At 36.8% G+C, this 16,034-nt stretch overlaps 1 protein-coding gene across 1 annotated transcript in view; it reads right to left on the reverse strand.

Moving 5' to 3' along the window:
• TRIM37 (tripartite motif containing 37) overlaps positions 1 to 16,034 on the reverse strand; it is a 125,930-nt gene that overhangs the window by 88,165 nt on the left and 21,731 nt on the right. The window contains 3 exon segments of the mRNA XM_089900941.1: positions 1,099 to 1,180; positions 2,238 to 2,288; positions 7,901 to 8,025. Coding sequence (XP_089757067.1) covers positions 1,099 to 1,180; positions 2,238 to 2,288; positions 7,901 to 8,025 — 258 coding nt within the window.

Raw genomic sequence — 16,034 nt, forward strand, 5'->3', positions numbered from 1 at the left:
AGTCTATTAGATAAATTTTTAAATACATACATACATACATATTAATCCCTCCCCCTTCCCAAACCCCCACATACATTTGCCTATGTAATTCCCTAGTTCTGTTCATGAAGAAAGCCTAGAAACAGTGACTAACCTGGTAGAAATGAGCACCCTTAACGCCCAGTTTGGTCTTGAAATACAACTTTCCCACTAAAAGAAATCAGGGCTTTTTGGATAAAATGACCAATTTCAGCTACAGAGTAGGAAATGTACAAGATGAGACTAGAACATCTTGCCACGGAAGAGGACAAGAAAGCTAACTACTAGCGTCACTACTAGACTATTAGGGTCAGAGCAAAGTGACACAGAAGCCAACTTAAAGAGACTAAATATGTATAAATCCATGAGTTCATAATGATATTTTTTTTAAAAACCTAGTTAATTACTTTCAGAGAATAAGGAAAATCACTAAATAACAGGAAAGAGTCTTGCCTATTCTATATGAACTGTAATACTGGATAACCAAACAATAGGTAAAGGTAAGCATCTCTTTATAAAAGCATTACATGTAATACGCAAAAAAGAAACAAAATGAGAACCACTATTTTGCAACTTCCAGTGAATTAACAGATGTAGGCAATGTGCATCAATATGACAAAAAGATATGCAACTAGATATGATGTGATAAAAGCACACACTACTGCTTATATTCTTGCCATAGGAATTGACTATGCAGCTCATCATACCACTGGGTCCAGCTGCCAATATGCAGCAAATCTACAGGTCAAAGAAACATACTGGAATGCACCATGAGTATGCAGTCAACACACATGTGTTTCTGATGACCATCTGTAAATGTATTTTTTTTAATGATTTTTAAAATAAGAATTTTAAACATTTCTTCTAAATGTTAGTGAAATAAGGTTCAGTAATATGCCAGTGTTTACACTGTTTATATTTAACTCATTTTTTTCACAGGTTTAGCAACATATCCTATAAAGAAACAAAATTGTCATTACTTTAATTCCTTTCTCCACTAAAAAAGTGAACCAGTGTACTATCGAACCCTAAAAGAAAGATCTTGGTTTCAAAATTTATTAGAAATAATGAAAAACTTACTGGGTAAACTTTTAACCTCCAACAAAGTCCTGAAACTTGAAGAGGTGGACTGTAAACAGGATCTGCTCTCTGACGCAAAGTACTAAAGTAAAAGAAAACCAACTGAATCCCAAGATCAAAACTGTTGGGAAATAGCAAACAGGCAAAAACAAAACCCAACCACTTCATGTTACTTATTTGAAGTCCTGGACCAGTAAATGAAGGTGACTGAAGAAGTCAAGATTCCACTGTATAAATTTATATATACTAACATTCTGAAATAAAAGAAACTTTAATGATACAGAAATATTCAGCAGTATCTTTTAAGTTTCAGGTTAAAAAAAAACCCTCAAAATTTTGTCATTTAAGGGAAAAGAAAAATATAACTAAGTGCCTTGAATCTAATTACCACTTCAACAGTCTTCCACCGTTAAAGGAAAAAAAAAAAGTTTCTTCCTCACATCCCCGCAGTATAATTATCCTTTTTTAATATGGAAAAAAAATGTGGGGTAATCCTCGGTTTATATTTTAGCCACAAAATTATCCCATAAGAAAAAACAAATTAAATGGGGAGTGGTATAAGTTCTCAGTTTGGCCTTAGTTTGATGGTATCACCTCTTGGGATTTTCTCTTCCCAAGGCAAGACCTTTTATATTCTTCATTCCCCACTTCCATGCTGCCCTTTAAGACAAGTCCCTTAGGACCTTTGTGTTTTAATATCTTGGCTTCTAATCTTAGAGAAAAAGCTGTAAAAGCTAACAAACTTAGCATGCAAGTTACAAAGCTTACAAATTTCTTACAATAATACCCTCCCATCCACAATTTCTTACTTCCCACCACTCTTATTTCTGAGGATGGGTAGGAGGGCTCATTGATCTCTATCATCCCATTCACCTTACCTTACTAGCAAAGGCTAAGTAGACCCTCTTCTTTAAAAAAAAAAAGTTCCATTCCCCACCCTACAGGAGCAATCCATCTAGAAGATATAAAACAATCCAGACAAATGACCTCTATGTATCTAATACAAAACTTGTTTCTTCGAAGACTACACACTGAGTGACAAAGTTCATTAGGTCTGTATGCTACCCAGGAACGACACCTACCTAGCTCTTACTTACGTACACATACAGAAAAACACTGAAGTTGTCAAAAACTCTTACCTGAAATTCTCTAAAACAAAAGTAGCTGAATCATAAGATGGTACCAATTCACTAAAAAGAAACAAAAGAGAAAAAAATTATTTGGCTTATACAAGTTTAACATTTCATTTAATTAAGAAACAAAGTCAGACTTCCCTGGTGGTGCAGTGGTTAACAATCTGCCTCCCAATGCAAGAGACACGGGTTCGATCCCTGGTCGGGGAAGATCCCACATGCCAGGGAGCAACTAAGCCTATGAGACACAACTACTGAAGCCCGCGTGCCCTAGAGCCTGCGCAGCAACTACTGAGCCCACGCACCGCAACTACTGAAGCCCGCGTGCTGCAACTACTGAAGCCCGCACTCCTAGAGCCCATGCTCCGCAACGAGAAGCCCGCTACCGCAACGAAGAGTAGCCCCCACTTGCCACAACTAGAGAAAGCCCTCATTCAGCAATGAAGACCCAAGGCAGCCCCCCAAAATAAATAAATCTTAATTTAAAAAAAACAAAGTTAAGTCTCTAACATCTTACAAATTTTATTAAACTAAAATAAGGCCTTAAGAAATATTTTTAAAACTTTATTAAACATTAAATCAAATGAATTCATAAAACCATCAAAAGCTGACATCAAAGGTTTGCAATTAAATTGGAGACTCAACAAATACTTTATAATATAGCTTTTTTTAAAAAAGGTAATATATGATTAAGTATTAAAATAACTATAAGAGATATTTAAAAACTAATATGGAAATAGGAAAAGAAAGAAATTAGGTGCTTAGGCTGGACACCTGAAATAGAAAACATATAAACTATTTTAAAAAATCAAAAGAAACAACAAAAGGATAAAATATTACAATAAATCCCCAAACTTCCTTCTTCGGAACAAATTATGAGGAATATTGACAGACCCTAAATACTTTGAGACTATTTACTAGCAAATAAATCTATACCATTTTATAGGATAAGAATACATAATCACATAGGGGTCAAGCAGGATAAGCACATTAACAGTTTCATGGCAAGGCAAGATTACCTAGGGAACTTTAGTTCCATACAGTCTTCTCCAAAGAGAACTAAACTACATCCATAGAACTAAACTACATCTTCAAAGAGAACTAAACTACACCCACAGCACGCTAATAGTCTCTAGCACTGTCATTAGAACACCTCAAAAGTCAGAGATAGTAAAACATTTATGATAAAGACACTTATCATACATAGTGTTGTAATACAGTGTAATATATTTAATATATAAAATTATAAATTTACCAAAAAGATAAACTGCAAGCCATTTCACCACATATTCAGCTATATTTTCTAAAGTTCAATTCATGAAAATGTGTTATTACCAAAATAAGACATAAAATGCATCTAAAGCATTTTCACACTGTGACAGTACCTGAAGAAATTAGTGGTTTGCCAGTGAAAATAGAGTATACATTATTAAAAATACATCAGTCTTATTTTATGGTTAAGTATATGTAGCTAAACAGCTCACATCTTTTTCACAAGTAGATGTGGTTTGCCTTGCAACTATTAACTGTAGAGCTATTATCCAATTGTCAAGCACCCCTAACCATAGCCCTAGGCAGTAGTTACCTTTTCTCACATTCCTCATTCCTAGATCCTTTTGTCTGGTTAATCCTTACAATTCCTTCAGATAACAAATTAGAAGTCACATACCTTTGGAGGTCTGCTCTAACTTCTCCCCACTGATATGCTCTCTTAGCATTCAATATACACAAAACTCCAATTATCAGAACCAATGCAATTAATGCCTGGGAAGCCTTCCTGGAACCAAAAACCTAATCAGAGCTCCAAGGAATCTCTCCAGGATAGTCTTCAAATTTGGTCAAGTTATAATATGCTTTTGGCTATAATTTTGTGCAACTTCCAACTGCACAAACGTCGTTCAGTTCTCCCCCTAAACATCTTTCAAAATGTCTACAGACATTATGCAGGCAATCCCCAGTTGCCTGCTGATCTTCATACTGTTTCTTCTACCATGTCCTTAATACTCGGTGTGATATATTTCCTTTGTTGTTGTTTTTGTTCTAAGACCAGAATATCACTGTCCTATTTTTAATCAGCTCTTGAGGGCCAAAGAGCTCACCAAGACACAAAATAAACAGAAGATGAAGAGGACATGTTTAACTTAGAACAGCAAGATAGAAAGCTTACAAATTAAAGCATACAGGTAGCTAAAGCTTACTAACCAAGAGGGTACAGTATGGCTCTCACTTGCTGAGAATAAATGTTAACATTCAGAGCACAGAAAACAATTGTCAATCCTACTATGACATACTCCTACATACGTATAATTTTTTAGCCAAAACTTTTCAGACACAAATAACATTATAATAAATTAGTGCTATGGGGAAGCATTAAAACAGGATACATATACTTCCCCTATCACCAGTCATCACATTTTATTTTATTACTGCTTCAATCACCTATCTTTTTCACTAAATCATAATATGAGGAAACAAGAACTCTCTATTGTGCTCTCTACTTGTACCTGGCACGTGCCTGGAACATAGCTGGCATTCAAATATTCACTGAATGAATGGATATTTACAAATATTTCCTGGAAAATTCTTGTAATTTGGTAGAAGTATTTACTCAAAATTTCTTTTGCATTCTTTACATACATACACAAAGCCACAACGACCACTAAGCCACCTACTTCTATCAATTCTACCATCCTTAAGTATTTATTAACATCTCCACATTATGCTCGCTTGTTCAGAGGTTATCTGTAATCATACTGGTGTTACCACTCTGTGTCTGCAAATAAGGCACAGCCTTATGTTCTCAAACTTTTATTTCTATACCTCTTCTACTCTGGTCTTTATGATGACCGGATTCATCTCACGATGATGTCAGTGAAGCTTCACGGAATATGGAGAGGCTAGCCTCAAAACATCTCTAGCCCACTATTCTGAAAAATACTGATTTGCAAATCTTTAGACCAGAGACTTCATCATGACTTAAGGGATGAACGGAAGAAAAACAGGATAAGTATCCATTGTTCCCTTGAGAAAACAGACTGGTCAGCTACATAAAAACTGGTTTTCCATCCCAACTTGACCATTCTCCCAGAAACCAAAACTCTTTATGGACTGAGAACTGTACTTTTCTGCTATTTAAGTCCTCCCTGAGAGACTTAAATGCCCCAACAATACAGCCCTTCAAATTCTGGTTGAAATGATTTCTCTGCTGACTTCCAAATATAGCAGCTCTTATCACATCCCCATATTTTTGCTCTTGTATACATATCCTATTCTCATCTGCCTAATGAAATTCTAAGTATCTTTCAAGGTCTTCCATAATTCCTTTCTAGGCTATGAAGTCATCTTTACCACAGCAGTCTACCCTGACTTCTCAGAATTTCTGATGTAACTAAGTAACAAATATTCAATTTTAATATACAATTCTCTACCATTTCATGTGGAATATATATCCAGTAAGATTATTTCCTCTTCCATGGCTCCTATGCAGGACTTACAACAGTGCCGAGCACATAGATGACCTTTAATAAATAACATTACTTTGTTTAATGACCTTTTATTCACCATTGTAGCTCTATCACAAATCATCAACCGATGGAATATAAGGTACTCAGTTCCATGACCTCAAAGCTTAGAAACAATCACCACTGCTTTGAACATTTAAACTTTGGTCTGTAACTTAATGTCCATAAATGCTGGCCTTTCTTTCTTCTTTTTATGTATGTATGTATGTATGTTTTTATTTATTTAATAATAAATTAAAAAAGACTGCGTTGGGTCTTTCTTACTTCACGCAGGCTTTCTCTACTTGCCACAAGCAGGGGCTACTCTTCATTGCGGTGCACAGGCTTCTCATTGCAGTGGCTTCTCCTGTTGTGGAGCGTGGGCTCTAGGTGCACGGGCTTCAGTAGTTGTGGCTCCCAAGCTCAGTAGTTGTGGTGCACGGGCTTAGTTGCTCCGCGGCACGTGGGATCTTCCCGGACCAGGGCTCGAACCCATGTCCCCTGCACTGGCAGGCAGATTCTTAACCACTGCACCACCAGGGAAGCCCCTAGCCTTTCTTATTTGGCCTCTTTTCTTTGCTGATCAATGAATCAACAGATGGAACACCTGCTTCCTCTATATTGCAAATCATAAACTAAGTTTCTAATAAAAATTAGTTAAGTTATAAGGCAAGTTTTCCAGTAAGACAGTAAGGTTTACTAGAGAGGGAGAGGGCCCTAAGGTGACCTTTTCCCAGGGAAATCTCCTTAATTATCAGAGTTTTATTTTTTATTTTTTGGTGGTTTTTTCTTTATTGATGTGCCTCCTACCTCCCCCATCCCAACCCCAGTTTCAGTCCCTTCCATCTATACCCAAAAAAGAAGGTAGTGAAAGGAAGGTATTATTGGGGTTCTGAGTCCCTTGTGCAATTAGAAAGGAAAAAGAAATCAAAATAGGGACTTCCCTGGTGGCGCAGTGGTTAAGAATCGGCCTGCCAATGCAGGGGACATGATTCGAGCCCTGGTCTGGGAAGATCCCACATGCCGTGGAGCAACTAAGCCCGTGCACCACAACTACTGAGCCTGCGTTCTAGAGCCCATGAGCCACAACTACTGAGCCCGCGTGCCATGACGACTGAAGCCCGCACACCTAGAGCCCAAGCTCCACAAGAGAAGCTTACCACAATGAGAAGCCCACGCACTGCAACGAAGAGTAGTCCCCGCTCGCCGCAATTAGAGAAAGCCCGCACGCAGCAACGAAGACCCAACACAGCCCAAAAAAATAATAATAAGTAAATAAATAAATTTTTAAAAAAAGGAAATCAAAATAATCACTGGATGTGACAGAGACTGACACTCAAGAAGTCAAGCAGAGGGACTTCCCTGGTGGTCCAATGGCTAAGACTCCTCACTCCCAATGCAGGGTGTCCAGGTTTGTTCCCTGGTCAGGGAACTAGACCCCCACATGCCGCAACTGAAGATCCCACATGCCACAACGAAGATCCCACGTGCGGCAACTAAGACCTGGCGCAGTCAAATAAATAAATAAATATTTTTTTAAAAAAAAGAAGTCAAGCAGAGTTGCTTGCCTGATAACCTGTTGCAAGTAGTATCAGTATAGGAGTTTACCTCTATCAATGGTACCCAAACTTTACTGCAGAGTTACTTGAGGTGCTCAAGATTCATTTTCTAGATACCATCTCCAAAGACTGTCAGGGAACAGGCCTGAGAATTTTCATTTTGGAACAACACTCCTGCTGGCTCTGATACAGGAGATCCATGTACCCTATTCTGAATTGTAAAACCCTTATCTTCATATATGGTATTTATATCAAAACTCGTTTCATTCCACTGATGACGGATAGAGTAATTCAGAAAAGGTATCTTCAAAACTGAAATGGCTGACCACACTATCAAAGAGGCAGCCTTGGAATATTAATGAATATCCTTAGTTGACTCAAATCTATTTAACAAGAGCAAATACCCAGCCCTTTTATTAATATTCAGTGCTTGAATAAAATATAAATATTGTATCTGGCTTGTTAATTCACAAAGAAATGAAGACTTACCTTATTGGTCAGGGAGAACTACCTGAGTTCTAGTTGTTAGCAATAGCTTTCTTTTGAAACAAGTATATGCATTTGCACATAAACTTCAAAAGAAAATAAAGTAAAAAAAAATGTGTCGTACCTGGTAAAGTCTGGTGGAACAGGAGTGGTAACAAAGGACGCCATGGGCTTTCGATGAACTTGCTGAAACATCATGAGGATCTCTGAGCTCTTAGATATCAACTCACTCTTACTACAAGATCGCAACTGTTTGAGGAAAAGAACTGTCTGAATAAAAAAATTACTATGCATTGGCACCCCCAAAATCCTTAATAAAGAAGGAAAATGGAAATTATTCTTGTTATATACTGGAAAAACTGAGATAAAGAAAAATATTGGGTTGGCTAAAAGTTTTGTTCGGTTTTTTCTGTAAGCTGGCTGTAGTAGCACTTAGTTGTCTTTAACTTCATTCAAAAGTTTTGTTAGATTGTATATGACAGCTGTCATATCAGGGTGCATTTAAAGAAAGACTTCTCAAAATTGGTGAATTTTTGTGTAGCCATTTTAACACTGAAGATGGAAGAAAAAAAGCAACGTTTTCGGCATATTATGCTTTATTATTTCAAGAAAGGTAAAAACGCAACCAAAATGAAAAAAAAGATTTGTGCAGCAAATGGAGAAGGTGTTGTGACTGACTGAACATGTCAAAAGTGTTTTGCAAAGTTTCGTGCTAGAGATTTCTCGCTGGACAATGCTCCACAGTCGGGTAGACAAGTTGAAGTTGATAGCAGTCAAATTGAGACATTAATTGAGAACAATTGACGTTATACCATGCGGGAGATGGCCGACATACTCAAAATATCCAAATAAAGTGTTGAAAATCCTTTGCAACAGCTTGGTTACGTTCATTGCTTTGATGTTTGGGTTCCACATAAGTGAAAAAAACCTTGACCGTATTTCCGCATGCGATTCTCTACTTAAACGTAATGAAAATATTCCGTTTTTAAAACAAGTTATGACAGGGCTTCCCTGGTGGCGCAGTGGTTGAGTCCGCCTGCCGATGCAGGGGACACGGGTTCGTGCCCCGGTCTGGGAAGATCCCACATGCCGCGGAGCGGCTGGGCCCGTGAGCCATGGCCGCTAAGCCTGTGCATCCGGAGCCTGTGCTCCGCAATGGGAGAGGCCACAACAGTGAGAGGACTGTGTACCGCAAAAACACAAACAAAACAAAACAAAAAAACAAGTTATGACAGGCGATGAAAAGTGGATACTGAACAATAATGTGGAACAGAACAGATCATGGGGCGAGCAAAATGAACCACCACCAACCACACCAAAGGCCGGTCTTCATCCAAAGAAGGTGATGCTGTGTATATGGTGGGACTGGCAGGGAGTCCTCTATTATGAGCTCCTTCCGGAAAACCAAACAATTAATTCCAACAAGTACTGCTCCCAATCAGACCAACTGAAAGCAGCACTCGACAAAAGGCGTCAACAGAAAACGCATAATATTCCATCAGGACAACGCAAGTCCGCATGTTTCTTTGATGACCAGGCAAAAACTGTTACAGCTTGGCTGGGACGTTCTGATTCATCTGCTGTATTCAACAGACACTGCACCTTCAGATTTCCACGTATTTAGGTCTTTACAAAATTCTTTTAATGGAAAAAATTTCAATTCCCTGGAAAACTGCAAAAGGTACCTGGAACATTCTTTGCTCAAAAAGATAAAAAGTTTTCAGAAGACGGAATTATGAAGTTGTCTGAAAAATGGCAGAAGGTAGTGGAACAAAAGGGTGAGTACGTTGTTCAATAAAGTTCTAGGTGAAAATGAAAAATGTGTCTTTTATTTTTACTTAAAAACCGAAGGCACTTTTTGGCCAACACAATAGCTTCTTTCAAAGTGGGTTTGAAAGTTAAGAATCTAGGTTTATTAATTTCCATTATAACAGTAAAGTTATTGAGTAAATGTATTTGATTTTAATGTATTTTTCTCTCATTGTATATTAGCATAAATCCAATTCTAAGCAACTACAAATGTATTTTAGACTGGTACAGTGAAGCCATTATGTATATAAATGAACAAACCCCTAAAAGTCAACGACCTTCAAACAAGGATTTCTCAAATTGCACTCCAGGGAACAGAGAAATGTTACGACCTAACACACAGAAAAAAGTCTTAACCTCTATCAATCTAGGAAACATTAAGTTATACCAAAGGTAAAAAGTGAGAAATCCAACTTTAGCAAAATAAGCATGGTAGTTAAAAGACTACTGATTTTGTACTCAAGACAACCAGTTTGAAGTCCTAGTCCTGCCACACACCAATTATGTGGCTCAGAGTCTGTTAATGTGTAAAACTGGAATAATATCTACCGCTGCTTGCTTTGCTGGTTTGTTAGATCAAGCATGAAGCTGTATGTGAGACAGCTTGGAAACTGCTATGGGCTGAATCGTGTCCCCACCCCAAACTCATTTGTTCCAGTCCCAACCACCAGTACCTCATAGTGTAACTATATTTGGAGATAAGTCCTTCAGAGGACAAAACGAGAAGGCAGCCATCTGCAGCCGGAGAGAGAGGTCTCAGGGAAAACCAAACTGCCAATACCTTGATCTTGGACTACCAGCCTCCAGAACACTGAGAAAATAAATTTCTGTTGTTTAAGCCTCTTAGTCTGTGGTGTTTTGTTACGGAAGCCCTAACAAACTAATACACTATCAAGTGCCATACAAATGATATTCATAAAACCCACTACAACTGGGTTTATGTCTTTTAAAAGATAGTTGCTTATAGCTCACCAAGAATAACGATATAACATAACTGGTATCATATGATAAATACCAAAATTTATAGCTTTCATTCAAATATTTATTGAATGCATACTATGTGTATCCCTCCTTGACCTTATTTCCTCCAAAGGTAGACTTTTAAATAGATACCTTTAATAAAGTTAAGGTAGTTCCTTTTACTCTTAGTTTGCTGAATAATTTGGCCATGAATGAGGATCGAATATAATTGAATGTTATTTTAAAAATTAATATTATTCTATTCATTTCTACTTATATGTTCATGTAGTTTTGCCCTTTAAACTCTTGAGTTACAATCAAGAGATTTTTCTGATAATGAAACATTCCTTTCATTCCTTTGATTAACTCTACCAAGTCTTGCTTTCTTGTTTTGTTTTAGTAAGTATCCTACTAATTTTGATTTGTCAGTATTTTAAGATTATGGTATCTATGTTTATAATAGAGTTGGGCTTTAATTTCGTTTTCTTACAGTGTTCTTATGCTGACTCGTTATTAACATTACATCAATCTCAAAGACTGAGATGTTAGCTTTGGTACATTTTGTATTCTTTTAGGAAAAAAAAGTGCTTATGATAGATAACAGATATTTAAATATCTGGTAAAAATTTTCCATTAGTCTGGATCTGATGTTTTTTGATGTCTTTTGACTATATACTTCCAATATAATTTACGTAATGTTTCTTAGTTTAAATTATACTCTTTCTTAAGTCATTTTTGGTAATTACAATTTCCTGGAAAACTATCTTCTTCATGTAGATTCTACCTGAATAAAGTTGCTCATTTTTGTAAAGCACATAGAATAGTGCCTGGTATATAGTAAATGCTATATCCATACTTACTTTGTAAAACATTTTTATTATTTAAATTTCTACTATATTTGTAGTCATGTCCCATTTTTCTTCCCAATATACTGTTGGACATTTTCTTCATTTTTCCTAATCAACCCTGTTAGAGTGTCTTCTATTAAATTAATTTATTCAAAGATCCAATACTGGGTATGTTGATCCTCTCAACTATTTCATGGCACTCTCTTGTTATTTCATCACTGCCTCTGTGATTTCCTTCCATTTTATGCTTCTATACCATTGTTCTTTTTTCTGTCTTTTTTCACTTATTCATAATTTCTTAAACTTCATTTTAGACTAAAAGTTTCCTTCTAAATATCCTTTAGCTACATCTATTTTAATAATTTATCATTCCAATGGCAATGTCCTCCTTCACTTAAGAACTATGTAGATATTTAACATATATTTAATTTTTTTTTTTTTTTTTTTTTTGTGGTACGCGGGCCTCTCACTGTTGTGGCCTCTCCCGTTGCGGAGCACAGGCTCCGGACGCGCAGGCTCAGCGGCCATGGCTCACGGGCCCAGCTGCTCCGCGGCATATGGGATCTTCCCGGACCGGGGCACGAACCCGCGTCCCCTGCATCTGCAGGCAGACCCTCAACCACTGCGCCACCAGGGAAGCCCTAACATATATTTAAATGCGTACTTACATACATATATGTAAATTTTTAAACTGTGTTTTCGATGTCTATCTTAATTATACTGTGGTCACAGAACATGTTGTTTATATAAATTTATTAAATTTCTTCAGAATTCTATATACCTTAGTATGTGACAAAATGTTGAAACTGTTCCTTGTGGATTTAAAAAGAATATATATTCTTCAGTTTGGGATTCAGAATTCCACATATACCTTTTAAATAAAGCTCTCAATTTTCTTTTTCAAGGATCTTCTATTCTTACAATCTTTTGTTAGTTGGAATTATTAGTTTATCAGATTTAAATAAAATAAAATAATTTATTTTTAATCACTCACTACAGATAGTAATTTTATGAAAACCTTGTAATTCTGTCAGCATCTGCATTATATATAATGAATTTATGTTTCTGGAACACAAAATCATAACTGTCCTATCTTCCTAAGGTAGACTGTTCCCTTTTTATCACTCGTAATATTTTCACTTTAAATTTCTCATCATTCTCTAGATCTGTCTTAAGAAGTTCACCATGGGATTTTTAAAACTTCAACTTAATCCATTTATTTTTATTACTGATGTCAGTGTCATCCACTAATGACAATACACAAAATCCAAAAAAATACTCAACCTAAAAATAACCAAAAAAAAAAAAAAAGGAACAAAGAGCAGGTGGAACAAACAGCAAGATATTAGACTCAAACTTCACCCTATAAGTGAGCACACTAAACATCCCAGTTAAAAGTCAAAGACTGTCAGACTGAATTAAAACAACTAGAGCCAATTGTATGCTGCCTACAAGACACACACACTTTAAATATTTAGGAAAAAATACATTAATAATAAAATGACAGAGTAAGATATGACATAGTAATACTAGTTAAAAGAAAGCTAAAATGGCTTTTTGACATCAAATAAACTAGATTTCAAAGCAAACAGGTCTTTCAAACTGATAACGGAAACAATTCATCAAGAGAATATAACAGTCCTTGGACTTTCCTGGTAGCACAGTGGTTAAGAATCCGCTTGCAGGCTTCCCTGGTGGCGCAGTGGTTGAGAGTCCGCCTGCCAATGCAGGGGACACGGGTTCGTGCCCCGGTCCGGGAAGATCCCACATGCCGCAGAGCAACTAAGCTCCTGTGCCGCAACTACTGAGCCTGGACTCTACAGCCCGAGAGCCACAACTACTGAAGCTTGTGCGCCTAAAGCCCGTGCTCTGCAACAAGAGAAGCCACCGCAATGGGAAGCCCTCACACCACAACAAAGAGTAGCCCCCGCTCGCCACAACTAGAGAAAGCCCACACGCAGCAACGAAGACCCAATGCAGCCAAAAATAAATGAATGAATGAAAAAAAGAAGTAGTAGGCAATATGAACTGCCCTATATCTAAATTTTTTTTTTTTTTTTGGTTGCACTGCACAGCATGTAAGATTTCAGTTCCCTGATCAGGGAATGAACCTGTGCCCTCTGCAGAGGAAGCACAGAGTCTTAACCACTGGACTAACAGGGAAGTCCCAAGAACTGGCCTGTATCTATTAACGAAACTGAAAACTTTTTGTTTTCCTTCTTTCTTTCCACAAAGAAAACAAGGCCCAAATGGCTTCACTGGTGTATTCTATCAAACAACTAAGGAAGAAACATTATCAGTTCTACACAACTTCTTCCAAAATACTGAAGAGGGCATAATTTAAAGCTCATTCTTTAAGGCCAGCATTACTTTGATAACAAAGCCAGACAACAATTCTTTAAGAAAAGAAAACTACAGTCTAATATCCTTCATGCACAGAAGTGCAAAAATCTTAAACAAAATTTTAGTTAATCAAATCCAGTAATATATTAAAAGGACAATACATCAATCAACTTAGGGTTTTTATCCCAGGATAAAAGTTGGTTTAATATTTTTCTTAAATGTTCATCTATTTTAAGAACTAAAAAGAAAAACCATATGATCATCTCAATATATGCAGAAAAAGAATTTGACAAAATCCAACATTCAATCCTAATGAAAACTCTCATCAAACGGAATAGAAACGAATTCCTAAACCTGATGAAGGACATCTACAATAAACCCACAGCTAACATCATACTTGAATCAACACTATACGAGAAGTTCTGGGCAGTAACACCTAACAAGAAATAAAAGGCAGCCAGATCAGAAAAAAATCTGTCTTGGACTTCCATGGTGGTCCACTGGCTAAGACTCCACGCTCCAAATGCAGGCGGCCCGGGTTCAATTCCTGGTCAGGGAACTAAATCCCACATGCCGCAACTAAGAGTTCACATGCTGCAACTGAAGATCCCATGTGCCGCAACTAAGACCTAGCAGCCAAGTAAATAAATAAATAGAAACACAGAAAGACAGGAAAGGAAGGGGGAAGGGGGGAAAGGGAGAGGTAGGGAAGGAGGGAGGGAGGTAGGGAAGGAGGGAGGAAGGAAGGAAGGAAGGAAGGAAGGAAGGAAGGAAGGAAGGAAATCTGTCTTTATTCAGAGATGACATGACTATCTGCAGGCAATTCAATGAACCTACAAGATAGCCACTAGAACTAATAAATGAATTTAGCAAAATCACAGGATACAAGATCAATATACAAAAATCAATTGTATAGATACAAGTCAGAAATTGGAATTTTTTAAAAAACATCCTTTATCATATCAAAAATTCTGAAATACTGAATCTGACAAAAGATGTGAAAAACTTGTACCTTGAAAGCTACAAAACACTGCTGAAATAAAGTCTTCTTCATGAAATGAAGACTCAGTATTGCTAAAATGTCACATCTCCCTAAATTGATCTATAGATACAATGTAATTCTAATCAAAACCCCAAAACTTTTTTTGGCAGAAATTAATAAGCTGATTCTAAAGTTCAGATGAAGATGCAAAGGATCTGGAATAACAAAAAACAACTCAAAAAAAAAAAAAGGAAGAGCAAAGTTGGAGAGCTAACACCGCCTTTTATTATAAACCACCAATGATCAAAACAGTGCAGTAGTGACATAAAATAAATTAATAGACAATGTGTATATGGACTAAGTTTTGAAAAAGATGCAAAGGCAATTCAGTGAAGAAAGGCTAGTCTTCAACAAATGGTGCTGGAAAAACTGGATAGCCATATATAAAAAACAAAAACAAAAAGACTACCTTGGATCCAGACCTCACATACAAATATGGACCAGGGACTTCCCTGGTGGTCCAGTGGTTAAGACTCCATGCTCCCAATGCAGGGAGCCTGGGTTCGATCCCTGGTCAGGGAACTAGATCCTTCATGCCACAACTAAAATATCCTGAATACTGCAACTAAGACCTGGTGCAGCTAAATAAATAAAATTTTTAAAAAAAAGGATCAAAATGGATCATGTGCCTAAATATAAAACCTAACACTACAAAACTTCTAGAAGAAAACACAGGAGAAAATCTTTGTCACCTTGGGTTAGGTAAAGATTTCTTAGCTATGACAGCAAAAGAACAAATTGGTAACTTACACTTCATCAAAATTTTAAAACTTCCCTTTAAAAGACACTTTCAAGAGAATGAAAAGACAAGCCATAGACTTGAAGAAAATCTTTGCAAAGTACATATCTAATAAAGGACTTCTATCCAGTTTTTTTATAAAGAACTCTCAAAACTCAGTAAGAAAACAAACAAGTCAATAAAATGATGGGCAAAAGATCTGAACTTCAAACAACAAAGAAGAAGATCTGAACAGACACCTCAACAAAGAAGATATATGGATGGCAAATAAGTTCAAGAAAGGATGCTTAGCATCATTAGGTATAAGGCAAATGCAAATTAAAACCATAATGAAATATTATTACACTCCTATGAGAACAGCTAAAATTAAAGACTGACTATATCATGTGTTAGCAAGGATGTGGAGGAACTGGCACTCTCAAAGACTACTGATGGAAATATAAATGGTACAATCTCTTTGGGAAAACAGACAGCATTTATTGAAAACCTAATCATGTATCTACCACTCTATCTTAGG

The sequence above is a fragment of the Delphinapterus leucas genome, chromosome 19, assembly GCF_059928025.1.
Source record: "Delphinapterus leucas isolate spDelLeu-1000000601 "Yukka" chromosome 19, BTC_Dleu_Yukka2, whole genome shotgun sequence".
NCBI classification, from domain to species: Eukaryota; Metazoa; Chordata; class Mammalia; order Artiodactyla; family Monodontidae; genus Delphinapterus; species Delphinapterus leucas.